Source organism: Ictidomys tridecemlineatus, chromosome 9 (assembly GCF_052094955.1).
Source record: "Ictidomys tridecemlineatus isolate mIctTri1 chromosome 9, mIctTri1.hap1, whole genome shotgun sequence".
NCBI lineage: Eukaryota > Metazoa > Chordata > Mammalia > Rodentia > Sciuridae > Ictidomys > Ictidomys tridecemlineatus.
Genome location: NC_135485.1, coordinates 57,615,592 through 57,637,438, shown reverse-complemented (window position 1 = coordinate 57,637,438; position 21,847 = coordinate 57,615,592). Strand labels below are relative to the sequence as shown.

Genomic DNA, 21,847 nt, shown 5'->3' with positions numbered 1-21,847 from the left:
GCACTTGTTTAAAAAATTAGAAACGTGAGGCAGATAAGCATATTGCCACCACACCCAGCGATATTCATCATTTGTAATGGATTGTTTTTCTTCCAGTACTAGGGATTGAACCCAGGGGTGCTCTACTACTGAGCTATATCCCCAGTCCTTTTTTATTTTTTATTTTGATACATGGTCTCACTAAGTTGCTGAGGCAGACCACAAACTATGATCCTTTTGCCTTCGCCTCTCACATCACTAGATTGCATGTATGTTATTACATCAATTGCATTTTAAACTAATGTTCAGTGGGAAAATGCTCGTGATCTTTCAAATCTGGTGACTGAGTATGTGTATACACAGACAACTTTTTAAAAATGTTTTAGTTGTTGATAGACCTTCATTTTGTTTATTTATATGCAGTGCTGAGAATTGAACCCAGTGCCTCACACATGCCAGGCAGGTGCACTACCACTGAGCTACATGCCCAGCCCCTACACAGGACCTATATCATCTATACCACACAAGCTAAAAGACTGTGATAACTTCTTCACTACTCTTGGCTTGTCATCAATTCAAGATTTTGAAAGAAGAAAGCGTGGAAGTTGAAGGGACCCATAGAAAGAAATATTGGAGGGAACTTTTCTATGAGCTGTTTCCCTCCTCCCCTGCAGCAAGTGAATTATGGAGTTTCAGGGACACTTTTCCAGAGCCTGACAAGTGTTCTGTAGGGTTTGGTTTATTATATTTCTTGAGAGAAGTCTATAATGAATAGCTTATCTATACTTGGCAAAGTAAAGAGTATTGCCTTCTTGGTGTTATGTGACACTCCCCCCAGAGGAGGGCAAAGTTAAAAAACCTGCTTCTTATGTACCATATTCAGGCCCTAGAAAAGAATCCTACTAAAGGGGACCACCTAGTAGGACCACCACAAATATAAAAACTGCTGAGAGTTCAGGGCTGGGCAGGAGCATGTATAAATAAGGCTCAGAAACCTGGTCCTCTGCTTCTAAAGTCCCCAGACATCAAACCAGGACCACTCAGGTAGGGCCTTAGTTCCCCCACAATACCTCTCTCTCCTACTCTCTCAACCTCAGAGGGGCCCAACATAGCAGCTACCAGAGATAGAAGGTGTAAGGTAAGAAGAAAAGAAACTTACTCCTGTTTTACTAAAACCCAAACCTAAAATAGTCCTTTTAACTTGTTCTATAAATTTGCACATCCCAAAACAATGGGAAGCAAACACATCAAAATGTTAAAGGTGTTTTTCCATCTCCCTCATGCTTTGGTGATCAAGCAAGGGCAGATAAGCATATTGCCACCACACCCAGTGATACTGATCATTTGTAATAAATGTCAAGTACTTATACATTTTAATAATTGCCAGAGCTTATTAAATAAACTTTCTAGTGGACAGAAGATATGAAGTCCAGGATAGAGCTAAAGTGACTGAGGACTACAATAGGATTAAGTTTTCTTAATCAAGTTTATGAGATGTTATTCCATGGTGGATATTATGTGTCTCAAGGTTAGAACAAGAACAAACCCAGGGATTAGTAAAATGGGATAATCTACTAGGAAAGAGATGTTTTCACTCATGATTAAGAAACTGGTTCACATCTTTATACTTTTTAAGTGAAGACAGTCAAATTTAATAATTTAATGGAATCTAGTTTATGAAACTTTAGACTCATTGTGGCAAGATGACCATTTGTATACTAGAAAGACAACACTGTGACACTTTTGAGTTAGAGCTCATGATATCTCCAGCTGGATATTGTACATGCTCTATCAGTGAAGGTGGGAAGTGGGGAAAAGCCCAAAGAACCAAAATTTTACGGTGTTCAACTCTCAGAATCAATCTGCCCTGCAGATGTAAATCTACAATGGAATGCACGACTCAGGTAGAATAGCTCAGTGACACACTGAGTCCACATACTCACTGTGGCAACTTCTGACTACCATGTGGCTTCCCTTCTTGATGTGCCTATTAGGTACTTCTACACTTATTATTATTGTAAATATTCATTGGAGAATACTACATCAGTCTTTATCAAATGTCAACTAACAGTTTGAAAATATTGGATGTCTTTTTCTTCATTAGTGAAATGAAAATAGATTAATTCATCTGTTGTTTACTTCTAAAGTTCTGTAGCTTTATAAAATTAGTTTATCTCTATGGGCTGGGGATATAGCTCAGTTAGTAGAGTGTTTGCCTCACATGCACAAGCCCTGGGTTCAATCCCCAGACCATAAAAAAAATTAATTTGTCTCTAAACAAAGTAACAAAATTGTTTTGCCCAGATGTAATTGAAAATATTTCATAGCATGCTAAGGATGTTCATACTACATTGTTAAAATTAAAAATTAATGTGTATAATTTGAAACCACATATGTATATATAAATACACTTGAATATACAAACACACACACATATACATACATATACACACATTAAGTTATAGTACTCTATCAATTATTGATTGATTATTATTGCTTATTCCAGAGTGGAGTAAGATTTTTATACCTGTGTAGTCAATTTTATTTTCCTCTTCTTGCTCTTCCATAATTTCTATTTAAGAGCTGGTTAATTTTATGACAGAAAATAACATTCACATCTGAAAAAAGTCTTTGTTTTGTTCATTATTTTAATTCAGCACTGCATGAAGGCTAATGTACTGAAGGAAGATCCAACAAGGGACCTGAAACAGCTTCTCCAAGAACTGAGAAGTGTGATTAATGAGGAGCCGTCCTTGCCTCTGACCAAACCTGAGGAGAGTGGGAGAACACCATCTCTCGGAGCCTTGTATGTGCTGCATGGGACCAAGCACACTCGGAGTAGGAAGCTCCTCTCATGAGTGGTTTGCCATTAAGTTGTCCACATGTTACTCTCTGGGAGGCTGAGGTTTAAATAATTTGTAAGAGTGTCTGAAGTTAGCAGGGGGAAGCAATATGAAAGTGGAGGAGTTAGACAAAAATTAACCAAAAGCAAAAAAAAAAAAAAACTTGACATCAACAAAAAATAATATAGTCATTCATTCAAAAAGTAGCAGTCCAAGGTGTTACTCAAAGTTATATTTGTATAGGAATTTATAATTCCCAGCAAATTTGAGAGCCATAATCTTATTTAGCCATCACAACAACTAGCATGTGTTTGCTTACAACACATGATCCAGTGGTGGAGCTAAAACTAGATACTTGAGAACTACAGAACACTCTCAGTGTAAACTAGGGAAGAACCTTCATTCTCTAGGCATTCATGACAATTACACATACCCAATTAATAAAAGGTCAGAGCCAAAAAGGATTTAGTACCTCACTAATCTGTACTGTGGAAATCAATGAGATTCTCATATTCTTTTCAAAAATGCTTTTTAACTTTATTGTGCATTGTCATTTACCATACCTTATCTTAAAGCATTTTAAAATGATGTATATTTTTTTATATTTTTTCATTTTTCTAATATTTATTTCTGGTTATTTGGCAAATATCTAAAAATACTACTTTCTGATATAATATCTATATAAACAATATCCAGTTCCTTAAGATGTTCAATTAGTATATATTTACTCAAGGTGCCAAAATATTTGCTGGATTTATCTCATTGTTATAAATATTATTAATAATAATAGTAAAATATCAATAACAGTACAATTGCTTAACATATCATTTCATTGTTTGAATCATATATTGTCAGAAATGTTCTGTTGGCTACTCCATTAAAGAATACTTTCACTTGAAGAACACTTTCATTTTTGTGATAACTATAATATGCCTTCTAAGACAGAATAGTAATATTTAGTTCATTAGATAGGTGAGTGAATTTGGACATAGATTAACTCGCCTCCTTCTATGAAGCTAAGAAACAAACCCAGAAGTAAAAGCTAGAACCCCTGGCTCCTAGCACTGATCATCCACAGGATTAACGTGGCTTCCCTGGTCAGGTTTCCATCACTCCTGCCACTAGTGACACACTTGAGCTGTTTGGACTATGTCAAACATGAATGTATTTGATCCCTACCTTTAGAGAACTTATGTTAATTTTTTGTAATCCTACAAAACGACCTTTGTCCTGACAGCCTACATTCTGCGTAACACTTAAGAATCCATAGAAGGAAATTATTTTTGATTTTATGAATTCCAGAGGTAACCCTTTATTAAATTTGTTTGGAGGCCTAAAATCCACATTTTTAGCTTATAAAAAATTGAATTCATGTGAGCAATTGATTTTTAAAAAGACATAGAATCTGGAAATTGACCTATATATAATTAACTGAAAATTATATGTGTCTGCACAGAAATGAAAGAGTAAGAGATTGCATGACTGAATCAAGCATGAGATCAGAGATATGTCATAGGTAAGAAGAATCTGAAAATCTGAATCTAATTAATTGTCCAGGATTTATATGTGGGCTGGTAACTTACAAAGTCTATTTGGACTGTTTTCATGGAACTTCATGGGCATATTGGTTTCAGTGAAGAAAACTCCTTCCATTGTTAAATTGACTCTAAAAGGGATTTCAATGAAATGAACTTGATTTACTTTCTAGAAACCAACTTTATAGGCATTTCTTTTTTGCTTATTTTAGATTTCACTGATTATGTCAGTTTTCCCTCACTATAACAAAATTCCTGGAGATGTCATCTCAGCAACTCAGAAGGATGAGGCAAGAATATCACAAACTCAAGGCCAGCCATAGTACTTAGTGAGATCCTATATTAAAATCAAATATAAAAAAGAACTGGGGATGTAGCTTTGTGGTAAAGTGCCCATGGATTCAATCCCCAGTACAAAACAAACAGCAACAACAAAAAACTGAGATAATTAACTTATAAAGGGTTTATTTAGTTCATAGTTCTAGAAGTTGCAGTCTAAGATGTGGTAGACCCATTGCTTTGGGACTCTGTTGGGCTTCCTGATAACAGTGATGGGAAACAAGTGATGGAGCAAACTTCTCACATCATTTACAGGAAGCAAAAGAGAAATAGAAAGAGCTGTTTCCTACAATCTCCTTTAGGCCCATGTCACAATGACCTAAGGACCTCCCATAAGGTTCCATCTCCTAAAGGTTCCACACCTTCCAATAGCACCATCCTGGAGACCAAGCCTTCCACACATGGGCCTTTGAGGAACTATGAACATCCAGTCCATAGCACTGATATTTAGCCATCTGACGCTATTTATTATAAGGCATGCCATACCAAAAAGATTGTTCTATACATGTTTACAATGGCTTATATAAATGAAAGAGAAGAATGGTACAGAAGGGAATTATAACAACTTCAACACAGGTTTATAAAAACCTTACTAAAAACAAGTCTACTTTCATTAGTAGTTGAATAGCTGAATTTTAAATGAACTCACTAAATAATAAGAACATAAAAAAATGAAATCCACAATCTTAAAGTAAGATTCAAAAAAAATCAAGACAACTTCTGAGAACACTTTAGCCAAAAAGGAAAAACAGATTACTATTAATTTATTATTCATTGCTTGATATTTTCAGTAACTCACTGCCTGTTGCAAGAAGTACATTATCCGTTGGTCTGCACTGAAGAATCTCCTAATTTATCAGCCGTCTGCCTTTACTCCCATTTTATGTTCTAATCAAACCAGATTACTCCCAATTCCTAGAGCTTCATGTCTTTTTGTCTTCAAGCTTTTCTCTATATAATTTTCTCTATACCTGGAAAAGTCAGAGGCCCAGACTCCTTTGAATCTGCATCTGAGAGTAATATTCAGATGAACTATTTTATTTCATTAGATAATTTTGTTATATAATTAATGCTCTGTGATATGTTAACCTGTCTGCCATATAGTATCATTTCATCCTGGAGGAGACTAAATCAGGCTAGGGTGTAGCATGCACAAAGCTCTTGGTTCAGTTCCCCGTGACAAAACAAATTATTTCTCTCACAGACCTTTACTAGACTGATAAGGAAGTAACATTATGTAGTCTTTAATTTTTCCCATTCTTCTACTGACAGAAGCAACAATTCATTAAGGGACTCTACCGAAGGGAGCAAGTCCAGTGAAACACTCAGCAGGTAAGAAATTATCTTACCAGCCTCCAATTTTCAAAATGTACCTTTTACTGTTCTTCATTAATTAACTCAAAGATTATTTACTAGGGGCTGGGACTGGGGCTTAGTGATGGAGTGCTCCTCTTGCATGTGTGAGGCCCTGGGTTTGATACTCAGCACAACATAAACAAAATAAAAGTATTGTGTCCACCTACAACTAAAAAAATATTTTTTTAAAAGATTATTTACTATCCATAATGTGCCATGTGCTGTGCTAAACCCTTAGAAAATTAGAGTGAGCAAAATAGACCTATTCTCAAGGTCTACTTATTGACCAGCCACTGGCAAAAACTTATTTTTATTTTTCTGTTTTTACCACCCATAAAAAATAGAGCTAACAGAGCCCTCTTTTTGTCTTAGAGTAGGAAAATGGTTTCTACTGTTGTAATTTCAGTTAAGCTGAGGCTCATTCATCACCACATCTTCAGCACCAAGCATAATGCCTACCACCTAATAGCCCTTTAGTAAATATTTATTTAGGGAATGATTCAAGACAGCATTAAAAATATTATCTTACACCCTCTGCTACTTGACCACAAAATTGTAAACTTGAGTCTTTCTTAATATACCTTTCTATTAATATAAAAAGTGAAATTTTGATTTCCTTTTCACTTGAGGATATAACACCACATAGTACCTATTAATAGTAACCTTACTGTATTTTATTTTTTCTATTTTCTGGTTGTTTTAAACATATTTAATCTACCTCATCTAATCTATGAGGTAGGCATTATTTTCCTATATGTAGGTTAGAAATGAAAACTGAGAGATTTCTTCAACAACTTGATAAGGTCATATAATTTTTACACAATGGAGCCCAGATTTGAATTTGGGTGGAGCTGTCTCCTAAGTATATGCTAGTGACTCCTACTATGTACTGCTTTTGGGGACCAAAGCTGAACTATGTAGGTAGAGGTTGAGTGGAGTAGTTACTCCCTTAAGACAACTAAAGCTCTGCTGTATAGTTTTCAATGACTTAGAAAAATTGCTTTCTTCAACAATGAAATTACCAGAATACTACATTTTATGAGGGGGAAAAAAACACCTATATCCTTCAAAAAAATCATGGAGAGGATATTGTTCCATAGTTTAACGTATGGCTTAATAAAAGACAACTAGATATGTTGTGTCATTATTCTCATTTACTGCTAAGTATTTTTATTATTTCACTCTAATTTTTTCTGCTACACATTAATCATTCAATAACATATTGTTTAGTCTCCATGTGTTAGAATAGCTTCTATTTTTTATTTTATGGTTGATTTCTAATTTTATTCTAATATGCTCTGATAGAATGCAAGGTATCATCTCTAGTTTTTGTGTTTGCTAAGAGTTGTTTTGTGGCCTAAGATATGGTCAAAATTTTAGAGAAGGAGTCATGTGCTGCTGAGAAGAAAGTATATTCAGTCATTGATGGATGAAATACTATTTATATATATATATATTATATATATATATTAAGTCTAAATTATTGATTGTATTATTTAGTTCTATAGCCCTTTGTCCAGAATTGGAATTATAAAGAATACAAGTAACAATAAATGTTGGCAAGGATATAGTGAAAAATGTACACTCATACATTGGTGGTGGGACTGCAAATTGGTACAACCAATCTGGAAAGCAGTATGGAGATTCCTCAGAAAACTTGGAATGGAACCACCATTTGACCCAGTTATCCCACTCCTCAGCATATACCCCAAAGACTTAAAGTCAGCGTATAATGGTGACTTGGCCACATCAATGTTTATAGCAGCTCAATTCACAATAGCTAAACTATGGAACCAGCCTAAATGACCCTCAACAGATGAATGGATAAAGAAAATGGTGTAATATACACAACAGAATGTTGTATATACTAATATATATATATTCAACCATAAAGAGGAATTAAATTATGGCATTTGCTGGTAAATGGATGGAACTGGAGACTATCATGCTAAGTGAAATAAGCCATCCCCAAAAGCCAAAGGCAAATGTTTTCTCTGATATGCAGATGATAATTCATAATAAGGGAGGGAGTAGGGAAGAATAGAAGCACTTTGGATTAGACAAAAGAGAATTAAGGGAAGGGGAATGGGAATAGGAAAGATAGTAGAATGAATCTGACATAACTTTCCTATATTTATATATGAATACATAACCAATGTAATTTCACATCGTGTACAACCAGAAGAATAGAAAAGTTGTACTCCACATATGTATAATATGTCAAAATATATTCTATTTTCATCTATAACTAAAAAGAACAACAACAACAACAAAAGACAACTGGAACTGCTTGGGAGGCTGAGGCAGGAGGATTATAAATTCAAGGCCAACCTGGGCAATTTAGCAAGACCCTGTCTCAAAATAAATAAAAAGGGGTGAAAATGTAGCTCAGTTATAGAGCACTTGCCTAGCAAGTGCAAGCCTCTAGGTTCAATACCCAGTATCACAAAAATAAAAGAAAAAGAAAAATTGGATCTAACTTGCCATGATATCAGCTATCAGCACAGCACGTTGTGGGGGAACTCCTCTGGTATTTTCTGAGAACATCTTAATGAAAATAGCTTTGATCTCACAAACCACCTTGAAAACTGCTATGGCCTTCTTAAACTACCCAATTCACAAAGAACTGCATAGTTTAACTTTTTTATTTAATTAAGTCTTATACTTTTGTAAACTGATACTACTAACGCTAAGAGATTTTTGTTATTGCTGCTCTCTTTGGTTTCTTCAATTTTAAATGAGTCATTAAGGCATTTCTTAAAATTCATGAAAAGATGATTTGGTTTGTAGGATTATTACTCAAACATGAATTTTATGACCAAAATTATATGTTACTTCATCCTGAAAAATGTTCATGGGTGCAGAATGCAAAGTGACAACGCAACTTCAAATCTCCATCTTAGGGTATGTTAAGACTCCTACAGTTTAGGATTATGATTGCCACCTTAAGTTTTACTTTAAGCCATCAAATTTGCCTATGTTGACAGGAGTTCATAAGAATACTTTATAACCAGAATAACCAGAATACTTTCCGTACTGTTTTGATGTTTCCAGAGAGCCAGTTATGTTGAACGCAGGAGACCTAGAAGATCCATCTAGTTGTTTCGCTTTTCAATGCACAGGTGAGTCTTCAATGAAAGTGCTACCAAAAGCTTGTCCTTGCCCCTGATGGCAATTTAATAAAGACATAGTTTTGAGAAAAAGAAAAAAGGTTTATTGCTTTTCTAGCAAAGGAGAAACACAGGGGACCCCTGTCCCAGAGGCTGTGATTCTGCCCATCAGGGAGAAGAGGGCTTTTAAAGAAGTTCTTCAAAGGCGAGTCCTCAGTGGGGGGGAGGTTGTGATTCAGTTGTTAATTTGGGAGATAGCCATTCCTTAGATCTAATGGTGCCAACCTCCAAGTGTGAATTACTTGGTCCCTGTGGTGGGTGTGTGCTCAAATACAGATGATGAATGAGGTCTAGGATGGGTAAAGGGTAATCCTGTTCCCTGCCACTGGGTTAGAGAGAGGGAGAGGGGAAAAAGGAAAAGAAAAACATGTCTCTTTTAAAATGAGCTGTGAAGGGTCTATTAAAAAGGTGCAGTGGACCACTGTTACAAAAGCACAAAGACAGGACCTGCTAAAAACCCTGCAACTCCCCATTTTCATGAGCTTGAAAGCCAAAGTCATGACTGTAACCTCTAAGACCCCATTAACTTTCCTGTTACTTCCCATTCATTCTGCTTTATCCACTCTTGAATTGTCCTTGAACATGTCAGGTGCTCCCCGTTAGGGCCTACTGTGCCTCCGAATTGTTAACCCCCTCACCTTTCTTAAAGTTTTGCTCAGATGTTATGTTTCCAATGAGATTTAACCCTTACCACCTTTTTTGAAAACCACAACCTTTTCCTCTACTTTCAATCCCCCTTAACCTTTTCCTTTTAAAAGTTACACATTATCTTGTAGCATACTATGCAACTTACTGATTTATGTTAGCTCCATAAATTAAACAAAATTTACATAAATTAAGCAAAAGCTACACAGTCTTTAACTATTTGGTTTCCTGATAAATCCCAGGAACCTTGAACCTATCTGATAGAAAACAGGTGCTCAACAAATACTGATTGGGTGAAAGAAAAAGGAGAATTGAGCCAGACAACACTCTCATTTCTAAGAATTATAATCAAAATGATCTTTATAACAGCAGACTTCTGATGGAAAAAGTTAAAATAGTGAAACAGGAGTTTTTGAGATTAGACTAGATTCCCAGTTTTGCCAATTTCCTCTGGGTTCTTGTCTCACAAATTTTAAAGAATAAAATCCAGAGACAGTCATGCAAGGGAAGAATAAACAGAGCAGAATTTATTTAAGCAAGAAGAGCTAGAACTCCCACCATGCAGGAGGGGGCCTAATAGCAGAAAAAACCATTTTGGTGTGCTAGCTTGGGAATTTCTATATAGTTCTGGGTAGAGCATGGAGCAAAAGGCATTGAAACAGCACCATGGCTATCTGGCCTTTGAGTTTTGATTTTTTCATTCAACTTTCATCTGGGTTCAGCCCTACCTCTGGTTTTCCCACCTCTGGAACAAAGGAGTTGGTTGAAGTGTTTCCACAGGTGAGTCCCATGGCCTTTTACCTTTGAAATAGGCCTTGATGGTGCTTATTAATATTTCTACAGGTTGGCTTACAGGTGTGATTTCTGCATTTAAACAAGAATTTAATTGTGGGCTATCACTTCTGATTTCTGATCATTCATTACTTTTATTCATTAGGAGAATTGAGATGGACCTTGCTCTCATTTCTAAGAAATCATAAACAAAATGATCTATATAAAAGCAAGCTCTCTGGATGCAAAAGTTTGATATAGTATGCTATTTTTAATCACTGTCTTTTACTTTTATTCTTGCAAAATTTCAGCAAGTCCAACAGTGAAAAATTCAGCTTCCCGTTCATTCAGTTGTTCTCCTAAGAAATCTCCAGTGCATTCACTCCTGACTAGTTCAGCTGAAGAGTCAGTGGGTTCCACATCACAGTATAGATCTACCAAATCTATTCATTCACCTGATTCCGTTAAAGGTAAGAATAATCTGATATAGTTTATGGGATTGATTGATTTTTCATCTAGTGAATTTCAAGTTCTTTTCCATAGTCAGAATTAACAAGATTTTGCCTGCCGATCTTATATGCAGGCTCTAATTCATGCTGTGTAAAATGGTCTTAATTAAAACAGCCACTATGAACATATATGTAAAAAAAGGCATATGCTAGTAAAAGCATAGATATTATATGTAAGTATTTTCTCTGACATAAACAATGGATATTTTACCCTTTTGGGAGGGGGTCTCCTTTTAAATTCTCTGAGTGACTTTTCTCTTATTTACATCCTTTAAAACATGGCTTTCCACCAGTTCTAGCCTTTGTAAACGCAAATTTTTATTACATAAGCCTGTCAAAATGTTCTCATTTTAAAAATTTTAAATTCATTTGTTATTTGACAAGACAGGTGGAAAAAAATTATTTGATGTAGAATAAATGCCTAATAAATATATGGGTGTTGAATATAAGTGTGTCAGATTGAATTTAAAATGTTTTTCATCATGTATGACAGTGACCAAATCACTTCTGTGCTCTATGGCATCATTCCCATCAACAAGGGATAAATCAGACAAGCTGTTGCCTCATTGTCAAGTCAGTTCTATTAAAATTTGAAATTTCAAGTGTTTTAAAATTCTATGCAATGCACATTTCTAGATCCTAAAAAAATGAAAATCAGAAACTAATCACATCTTAGTACACTTTTTATTCACTTCTTTTTGTATTTGTGTCTTCCTTCATCCCTTATGATTCTTTTTTTAATTAATTAATTAATTAATTTGTTGTAATTTGTTATACATGACAGCAAAATGCATTTCAATTCATAGTACACAAATGGAGCACAATATTTCATTTCTCTGGTTGTACATAAAGTAGAGTGACACCATTCATTTCTTCATACATGTACCTAGGGTAATGATGTCCATCTCCTTCTACTATCTTTCCTATACCCAGTCTCTCTCCGTTCCCCTCCCTCCCCTTTGCCCTATCCAAAGTTCTTCCATTTCTCCCATGCTCCCGCCCTTCCTCCATTATAGATCAGCATTCACTTATCAGAGAAAACATTCAGTCTTTGGTTTTGGGGGGATTGGCTAACTTCACTTAGCATAATATTCTTTAACTCCATCCATTTACCTACAGATGCCATGATTTTATTCTCTTTTAATGCTGAGTAATATTCCAGTGTGAGTGTGTGTGTGTGTGTGTGTGTGTGTGTGTCACACACACATATATCACAGTTTCTGTATCTATTCATCTACTGAAGGGCATTAGGTGGGTTCCACAATTTAGCTATTGTGAATTGTGCTGCTATAAACATTGATGTGGCTGTGTCCCTGTAGTATGCTGTTTTTAAGTCCTTTGGGTATCAACTAAGGAGTGGGATAGCTGGGTCAAATGGTGGTTCCATTCCGAGTTTTCTAAGGAATCTCCATACTGCTTTCCAGATTGGTTGCACCAATCTGCAGTCCCATCAGCAATGTAAAAGAGTACCTTTTGTCCCACATCCTTGCCAACAATTATTGTTACTTTTTTCCTTAATAACTGCCATTCTGACTGGAGTGAGATGAAATCTTAGAATAGTTTTGATTTGCATTTCTCTAATTGCTAGAGATGTTAAACATTTTTTCATATATTTGTTGATTGATTGTGTATCTGAGAAGTATCTGTTCAATTCCTTAGCCCAATTTTTAAATTATTTTTTAAAATATTTTTTTGGTTGTAGATGGACACAATACTTTTATTTTATTTCTTTATTTTTAATGTGGTGCCAGGGATCGAAACCAGTGCCTCACACATGCTAGGCAAGTGCTCTACCACTGAGCCACAACCCTGGTCCCCCTTAGCCAATTTATTGATTGTATTATTTGTTTCTTTGGTGTTAAGTGTTTTGAGTTCTTTATATATCCTGGAGATTAGTGCTCTATTTGATGTGTGTGTGGTAAAAATTTGCTCCCACTCTGTAGGCTCTCTCTTTTGCTAAGAAGAAGCTTTTCAGTTTGAATCCATTCCATTTATTGACTCTTGATTTTATTTCTTGCACTTTGGGAGTCTTGTTAAGGAAGTCAGGGCCTAATCCAACATGGTGAAGAATTGGGCCTTCTTTTTCTCCTATTAGGTGCAGGGTCTCTGGTCTAATTCCTAGGTCCTTTATCCACTTTGAGTTTTGTGTGGGGTGAGAGATAGGGGCTTAATTTCATTTTGCTGCATGTGGATTTCCAGTTTTCCAAGCACCATTTTTTGAAGAGGCTATCTTTTCTCTAACATTTTTGGGCACATTTGTCTAGTATGAGATAACTGTAATTATGGTGTTAGTCTCTGTGTCTTCTATTCTTCATTGGTCTACCAGTCTATTTTGGTGCCAGTACCATATTGGTTTTGTTACTGTTGCTCTGTAGGATAGTTTAAGGTCTGGTATAACGATGCCACCTACTTAACTCTTCTTGCTAAGGATTGCCTTAGATATTCTTGGTCTCTTTGCAGATTGGTTGGTTGAATTTCATGACTGCTTTTTCTATTCATATAAGGAATGCCATTGGGATTTTGATTGGAATTGCATTAAATCTGTATAGTGCTTTTTATAGTACAGTCATTTTGACAATATTAATTCTGCCTATCCAAGAAGAAAGGAGATCTTTCCATCTTCTAAAGTCTTCTTTAATTTCTTTCTGTAGCATTCTGTAGTTTTCATTGTGGAGGTCTTTCACCACTTTCATCAAGTTGATTTCCCCAATTTTTTTTTTTTAGTCTATTGTAAAGGGGGTAGTTTTCCTAATTTGTCTTTCAGAGGATTCATCACTGATGTATAGGAATGCATTTGATTTATGGGTGTTGATTTTATATCCTGCTACTTTGCTGAATTCATTTATTAGTCCTAGACGTTTTCTGGCAGAATTTTTCAGATCCTCTAAATATAGAATCATGTCTTTGGCAAATAGTGATAGTTTGAGTTCTTCTTTTTCTATTTGTATCTTTTAATTTCTTTCATCTAATTGCTCTGGCTAGAGTTTCAGGGACTACATTAAATAGAAGTGGTGAAAGAGGGCATCACTGTCTTGTTCCAGTTTTTAGAGGGAATGTTTTCAATTATTCTCCATTTAGAATGATGTTGGCCTTGGGCTTAGCATAGAAAGCTTTTAAAATGTTGAAATATGTTCCTATTATTCCTAATTTTTCTAATGTTTTGAACATGAAGGGGTGCTGTATTTTGTCTAATGCTTTTTCTGCATTTATTGAGATAATCATATGATTCTTATCTTTAAGTCTATTGATGTGATGAATTACATTTATTGATTTCCATATATTGAACCAACCTTGCATCCCTGGGATGAACCCCACTTGATCATGGTGCACTATGTTTTTAATATGTTTTTGTATTACATTTGCTGGAATTTTATTGAGAATAAAATTTTTGCATCTATGTTCATTAGAGATATTGGTCTGAAGTTTACTTTCCTTAGTGTGTCTTTATCTGGTTTTGGAATCAGGGTGAAATTGGTCTCATAGAATGAGTTTGGAAGTATTCCCTCTTTTTCTATTTCATGGAATAATCTGAGGAGTACTGGTATTCTTTGGAGGTCTTGTAGAACTCAGCTGTGAATCTATCTGCTCCTGGGCTTTTCTTGGTTGGTAGGCTTTCTTTTTCTTTTTTTTTTTTTTTTTTTTTTTTTTTGAGAGAGAGAGAGAGAGAGAAAGAGAGAGAGAGAGAGAGAGAATTTTTTAATATTTATTTTTTAGTTCTTGGTGGACACAACATCTTTCTTTGTATGTGGTGTTGAGGATCAAACATGGGCTGCACGCATGCCAGGTGAGCGCGATACCACTTGAGCCACATCCCCAGCCCGGTTGGTAGGCTTTTGATGGCATCTTCTGTTTCATAGCTTGAAAGTTATCTGTTTAACTTGTGTATATCGTTCTGATTCAGTTTGGGTAAATCATTTAACTCTAGAAATTTGTCGATGTCTTTGATATTTTCTATTTTATTGGCATGCAAATTTTCACAATAGTGTCAAATTATCTTCTGTATTTCTGTAGTGTCCTTTTTTGTCATGGATTTTAGTAATTTTGAGTTTTCTCTCTCCTTCTCTTCGCTAGCATGGCAAAGAATTTATCAATTTTATTTATTCTTTCAAATAACCAACTTTTCGTTTTGTCAATTTTTTTCAATTGTTTCTTTTGTTTCAATTTTATTGATTTCAGCTCTGATTTTAATTATTTCCTGTCTTCTACTACTTTTGGTGTTGATTTGTTCTTCTTTTTCTAGGGCTTTGAGTATAATGTTAGGTCATTTATTTGTTGACTTTTTCTTCTTTTAAGGAATGAACTCCATGCAATAACCTTTCCTCTTAGTAGTGCCTTCATAGTGTCCCAGAGATTTTGATATGTTGTATCAGTGTTCTCATTTATCTCTAAGAATTTTTAATCTCTTCTCTGATGTCTTCTGCAATCCATTGTTATTCAATAGATTAGCTTCTATTTTTATCATTGATTTCTAATTTCATTCCATTGTGAGCTGATAGAATGCAGGGTAGTATCTCTACATTTTTGTATTTGCTAAGAGTTGATTTGTGGCATAATAAATGGCCTGTTTTAGAGAAGGATCCATGTGCTGCTGAGAAGAAAGTGTATTTACTCGTTGATGAATAAAATATTCTTCATATGTCTGTTAAGTCTAATTATTGACTATATTATTGAGTTCTATAGTTTCTTTGTTTAGCTTTTGTTTGGAAGTTCTATACAGTGGTGAAAGAGGTGTGTTAAAGTCACCTAGTATTATTGTGTTGTGGTCTATTTGACTCTTGAACTTGAGAAGAGTTTGTATGATGAACATAGATGCTCCATTGTTTGGGACATATATATTTATAATTGTATGTCTTGTTGATGTATGGTTGCCTTAAGCAGTATAAAATGTCCTTCATTATCCCTCTTGAGTAACTTTGGCTTGAAGTCTACTTTATTTGATGTGAGAATATAAAACTCTGCCTGTTTACACAGTCCATGTGAGTGATATGTTTTTTCCCCAACCTTTCACCTTCAGTCTGTGAATGTCTTTTCCTATGAGATGAGACTCAGCATATTGTTGGGTCTTTTTTTTTTTTAATCCCATCTTCCAGTCCATCTCTTTTGATTAATGAGTTCAGGCCATTAACATTCAGGGTTATTATTGAGACATGGTTTGTATTCCTGGTTATTTTGGTTTATTTTTGGTTTTTAACTTGACTTGGTTTCTCCTTTGATTGGTTTTTCCTTTAGTGTGATACCTCCCTTTGCTGATTTTCATTGTTGTTTTTTATTTCCTCCTCATGGAATATTTTGCTGAGGATGTTCAATAGTGCAGACTTTCTTGTTGTAAATTCTTTTAACTTTTGTTTATCATGGAAGGTTTTTGTCATCAAATCTTAATTTTGCTGGAGATGAGATTCTTGGTTGGCATCCACTTTCTTTCAGAACTTGGTATATGTTATTCCAGGATCTTTTAGATTTGAGGGTCTGGGTTGAGAAATCTGAAGAGATCCTAATTGGTTTCCCCCTATATATAATCTGATTCCTTTCACTTGTTGGTTTTAAAATTCTCTCCTTATTCTGTATGCTAGGCATTTTCATTATAATGTGCCTTGGTGTAGATATTTGATATCCTGTAAGCCTCTCATATTTAAAAATACAGAACGCTCCACGAATTTGCATGCCATCCTTGTGCAGAGGCCATGCTAACCTTCTCTGTATTGTTCCAATTTTAGTATATGTGCTGCTGAAGAGAGGGCTTCAATGTGCTTTCTGAAAAGAAAAAACAGTCCTGGGGTACTCTGAGTCTTTTCCATCTTTGGATTCCACTGTACGTCCCCATCAGGATCAGACTTTCCAGTCTGTCTAACAACATAGCTTCCAGGGTACTTTTGAAGTCCCCAGCTGGGATCAGACCTGTAAGTCTGTTCCAAATCGTCTGCAAACTGTCAATCATATGAGTGTCTTCGACCCCATTATGCAGTTTTCAGGGTGTTTGATAGCCCCTACCTAGGTTTCAAAAAAAGAAATAAGAAAAAACCCTAAAAAGAACATTCCTAAGATCTCAAGTAATCTAGGTATATTAAATAATTTGCAATTTCTTGTTATTTAAAATAATAGGACACAAAACCCTGTAGAGAGCTTAGAGGCACTTTGGGATAGGATAAAGTCAGATAAATTTTAATTAGAAATCTGTTCATATAATTAGGGTCCACTTTGTTTTGAACATAACTCTCAGTGTTCAGACAACTGTTACTTATTTAAAAGCTGACTCCCCCTATTCCTAAGTAAGGGGGAAGTGACATTAGCTATTTCCCATTTTCCACCTTCAGCTAAGGTATCTGTCCTTTGGCTCACTGACCATAGGAATGGGATCATGCCTACACGCCTAAGAAACTGTTCTCTCTCAAGGCCACACATAAATCATGACCAGAGCACAGTTTGCACCACCTTTTTAGTCCCCTGTCTCCCCAACAGTGAGAATGATACTCCTTAGTATTGAGTAACTTATCTGGGACACTTAAAGTGAGACTGCAAAGAAAGTTGAGAAAAGGGAGTGAGGAAAGACAGGCCAAGAACAAGATATTCCTTCAGTTTTAGCTGAAACTTGGGGTCAAGAGATTTATGTCACAAGCTTAGAGTTGGATTTGCCACTAAGTGTATTGGGTCTAAATGTAGTGTTTAGTGGGGAGTAGTTTCCTTGATTGTTACATCAAGGCCTTTAACAATGTGTTTTGGGTGAACCCCACGTTTGGCAAAACAAAGGGATGCTCAAGCTGGGAGACAATCTCTCATATTCGTTTTAGGAAGCAATTCAAGTTCCCTTTGACTCAGGAAAGGGGGTACGTTGGCCTAAGGGACTCTCCTATCTTCAGTGTTTTTATAAACAAGTACTCATCTTCTTAAGGAACAAACAGACTTTTGACCAAGGAAAGGAAGAAAGAATAAGAACATCACCTGTTTAAGTCCCACAGAAGCTAAGAAACCTATATGATGCCCACTGTGCAGCATAAGAACAAGAAAGGGCTTTAAGAGGATCACTGAGCTCCTTTGCAGTTTTAAAGTTCAAAGATTTACTAGACCCCTAGGACCACATCAGCCACCACCCTCTTGACATTTGAATCTACTGGGCATGGAGCTTTCCCAGCCACCTAAGAAAGGGAGCCCAGGACAAATGAGGCATATGGAGATTGTGTTCTCTGGTCTTTGAAAGTAGAAACAGAGGGAGGGGGAGAGAGAGAGTGAGAGAGGGAGGAAGGGAAGGAGGGAGAAGCAGATAGAAATAGGTTACAGGTACAGGAACTTAGCGAATAAGCCATAGTCAAGACACTTTCCAAAGTTGATGCCTCTGAAGCCCCATCCTCAGGGGCCAAGAGATGTCACACAAGAGATGTCTCTGAAGAAGGGTAGGAGGAGTTTCTAGAGAGGGGGAACTCAACTCAAGACCAATGGGGTACTTGGCATACATGATAGAAAAGATTCTCAGCACAAGCCAGACAAAGGCATAGACAGAAGTTTTTTTAGGAAGGTAGTACTCATTCAAAGGACAATGCAGCTGTCTCAAGAGTGAGAAGCAGCCTAAACTCAGACAAGGGGCCCAATATTTATAGAAGAGCTATATCAGGTGCCAAACTGGAGGTGGATGTAGGATGGAACCACACAATTTCAGTTTTCCTGTGCTTATGTATTTCTCTCATTTTATAAGGGTGTGGGCCAAGGTTTACAACTGTGTTTTCTGCAGCTCAGTAGCTTGACTCTGCATTTCAATAGCTTGAGGGTATTTTCCTTAAGATTCCATATTTCTCTATATATATCCTAAATCCCTATCTCAAGGAGGTGAGGCAGGAAGATCACAAGTTCAAAACCAGTCTCAGCAAATTAAGTGAGACTCTAAGCAACTTAGTGATTCCCTGCCAAAAAAATAAAAAATAAAACAGAGCTGGGCTCAGTGGTACACTACTGTAATCCCAGGGACTGGGGCTCCGGAGGCTGGGGCTCCAGAGGCTGAGACAGGAGGATCTCAAGTTCAAAGCCAGTTTCAGCAAAAGCAAGGCACTAAGCAACTTAGTGAGACCCTGTCTCTAAATAAAACACAAAATAGGGCTGGGGATATATCTCAGTGGCCGAGTGCTCCTGAGTTCAATCCTTGGTACCCAAAAAATAAATAAATATAAAACTATCTGGGGATGTGGTTCAGTGCTTAAGCACCCTGGGTTCAATTCCTGGTACTCCTCCTCCCCCCAAATTTAAAGTATCAAATTATTTATTTGTTAGAGCAGTGATTATTGTAGGAAAGTTATCACTTTGTTAATTTATGTTACATGATAACTTGGCATTTTTTCCCCTGTTGTTAGATAATCAGAAAACATCATGTTTCATAGCATTAATGTCAGAAACCTCTCAAGAAATTGTTTCTCATCCTCTTGAATTAAAATAATAACTAGATGATTGTCTTTAATTCTAATACCTTTAATGAAAAAAAGGTGCTTTTTAATAGCAAGATGAGCCAGCAAATAATTTTATGCAGATTATACAGCTAGTTAGGGTCTAAGATCTAAGTAGAATCTTTAGAGATGGGGGATATAGCTTAGTGGTAGAGCACTTGTTTAGCATGTGTAAGGTCCTAAGTTCAATCCCAAGCACTACAAAAGAAAAATAAAAAAGAATTAAATTACTCAGCTTGCTAATCAGGTATCTTTATAGATAGACAGGACTTAGCATATTTATTGGAGAATAGCTTTCATGCCTCAGGGTGCTTTTCAGTTGCTATTGCCACTTTTATTGTAGGTCACTGAAGACATGGAAGCACCCACCTGACCCTCTCCCATGATGTCAATACTATTCTCATTCAGGTGACAACTAATGGATGGGCAGTGGCCTCACATATATTTGAAAGTAGCACCAGTGTCTGAATTAGATCTTGCTCCCCCAAGCCCTAAGTTAATGGAACTAGTCAGGTTTGGCATGAAAAGCTGTCATTTACAATGCAGAGTATGTCATTAATTAAACTTGAAGTATTCTCACCCATCCCATTTAATACTATGTAGTTAAATAATAGTGAAGATTGGAAACAAAATCAAATAGACTAGCATTGTGATATTTATATAGGAGACAATTTCCTTATCTTAAAAGTGTTTTAAAGTTTTCTTTATTTTTAAGGAGAAGTCGTTTAACCTGAAATTGCAAATATACTTTAGATATCACATTTAAGCAATTTTCTAATAGATTCACAGTCTCCCCCACTAGAAACAACAGGAAAAACATGCAGAAAACTTCAGAACAGATTGGAAAGCTTGCAAACCCTGGTAGAAGATTTGCAGCTGAAGAACCAAGGTACATTGCTTATTTTGGGAGAGTTCTTGTTCCTAAGAGTACTTACCTTCACTAGGCATGGTGACTCACCCTGTAATCCCAGCAGCTCATGAGGCTAAGACAGGAGGATCACAAGTTTGAAGCCAGACTCATCAATTTAGTGAGACTCTAAGCATCTTAGTAAAACCCTGTCTTAAAATAAAAAATAAATAAAGGACCAAGGATGTAACTCATTGGTTAAGCACCCCTGGGTATAAATCTCTGGTTTGAAAAAAAAAAAAAAAGAATCTTTGCCTTCCCTTCAGATTAATTCTCCTAGCTATAGAGCCATTAAAAGGTATTGAATTAGCAATTTAGAAACTTTATTCAACATTTGAGCATCTCAGCCATGACCAAGCCCTACATTAATTGTCTGATCTTGGTCCTGCTCCACCCTACTCTTATCTGATAGGGATGACAATTCTGCTGACCAACCCTCAATAGAGTTGAGAGGTTTTTCATGTGAACTTTCCCATACACTGTCCTTTTTGTCTATTTTTTCTATAAACAGACACTTGTATAATGGTAGCCAAAATAGAATTAGAGTTCATAGCCAGAAAACAAAATAATGTTATTTAGCCTACACATAATTTAAATTAGTTTAGAGCTATAAGAGACTATGTCACCCAATGAATGAATCACAAAATAAAAAGTTAATCCACTTGTAAAAATCTAAAGCCATTTGAATGAGAAACTACTACAATCTGCAGATGATGGGCAGCTCTTGCTAAATACCATGGATATGGGAGAACTATCATGTTTCATGCTTTTCTGTTTCATAACTCTACCTTTCAAAAAATATGCTCCATTGCAAATTTTCACAATTTCTTAATTCTGTACTGTTAAAAAGTGAATCTTTAAAGAAGCACATAATTTAAAACCTAAGTAGATTTTCTTATTCTAACTTTGTTTTATCAACATTTTCAGCAATGTCTTCAATGATCAGAAATCAAGAAAAGAGGATACAGAAAGTGAAAGACCAGGAAAAAATGTTACTGAAATGACACATTGCTTGCCTATTCTTTATAGAGGGATGATGCCCAATTAATTGTGCTGTTACTTTAATTAGTGCCTTGTGTGCTTTTTTTCTTTTTATGTGAAAATTTAATAAAAGATACCTGTCCTGTAAAAATCTACTTTGAATCAAACTATTCTTGAGTGTTCTCACAGGAAAACTTCAGACAATACTAGCTATATTTGAAAGTATTCATATATTATGATGTGTTCATTTGTGCTAGTTCCAGTGGAATAACTGTGTGTGTTTTGTTATCTTTACTGGCTCTAAGACATTAGGGATTTTTTTTTTCAGCTTAAAAAATGCCTGGGGTAAAATGTGATTTCATGTGGAAATGAAGTGGCATAATGCCAAG

General features: G+C 35.8%; 1 protein-coding gene and 1 non-coding gene across 7 annotated transcripts in view; one reads left to right on the top strand and one right to left on the bottom strand.

The window, feature by feature from the left end:
• The window catches only part of Ccdc158 (coiled-coil domain containing 158), a 90,813-nt gene extending 69,200 nt beyond the window's left edge, over nucleotides 1–21,613 (top strand). For 3 of the 6 annotated variants that reach the window (XM_078021433.1, XM_078021431.1, XM_040292284.2), the window contains 7 exons: nucleotides 2,637–2,785; nucleotides 4,279–4,338; nucleotides 5,969–6,028; nucleotides 9,107–9,174; nucleotides 10,950–11,108; nucleotides 20,360–20,459; nucleotides 21,405–21,613. In XM_078021433.1, the coding sequence (XP_077877559.1) occupies nucleotides 2,637–2,785; nucleotides 4,279–4,338; nucleotides 5,969–6,028; nucleotides 9,107–9,174; nucleotides 10,950–11,108; nucleotides 20,360–20,459; nucleotides 21,405–21,525 (717 nt within the window). In that variant the 3' untranslated portion in view covers nucleotides 21,526–21,613. Of the gene's footprint in view, nucleotides 1–2,636; nucleotides 2,786–4,278; nucleotides 4,339–5,968; nucleotides 6,029–9,106; nucleotides 9,175–10,949; nucleotides 11,109–20,351; nucleotides 20,460–21,404 lie in introns of all 6 variants that reach the window. The other 3 variants (XM_040292286.2, XM_040292285.2, XM_078021432.1) reach the window with 2 other exon arrangements.
• LOC120892451 (U6 spliceosomal RNA) lies at nucleotides 16,779–16,885 on the bottom strand. The gene has a single exon (XR_005737175.1). It is a non-coding gene; the product is annotated as a U6 spliceosomal RNA (small nuclear RNA).
• Nucleotides 21,614–21,847: the final 234 nt, after the last annotated feature.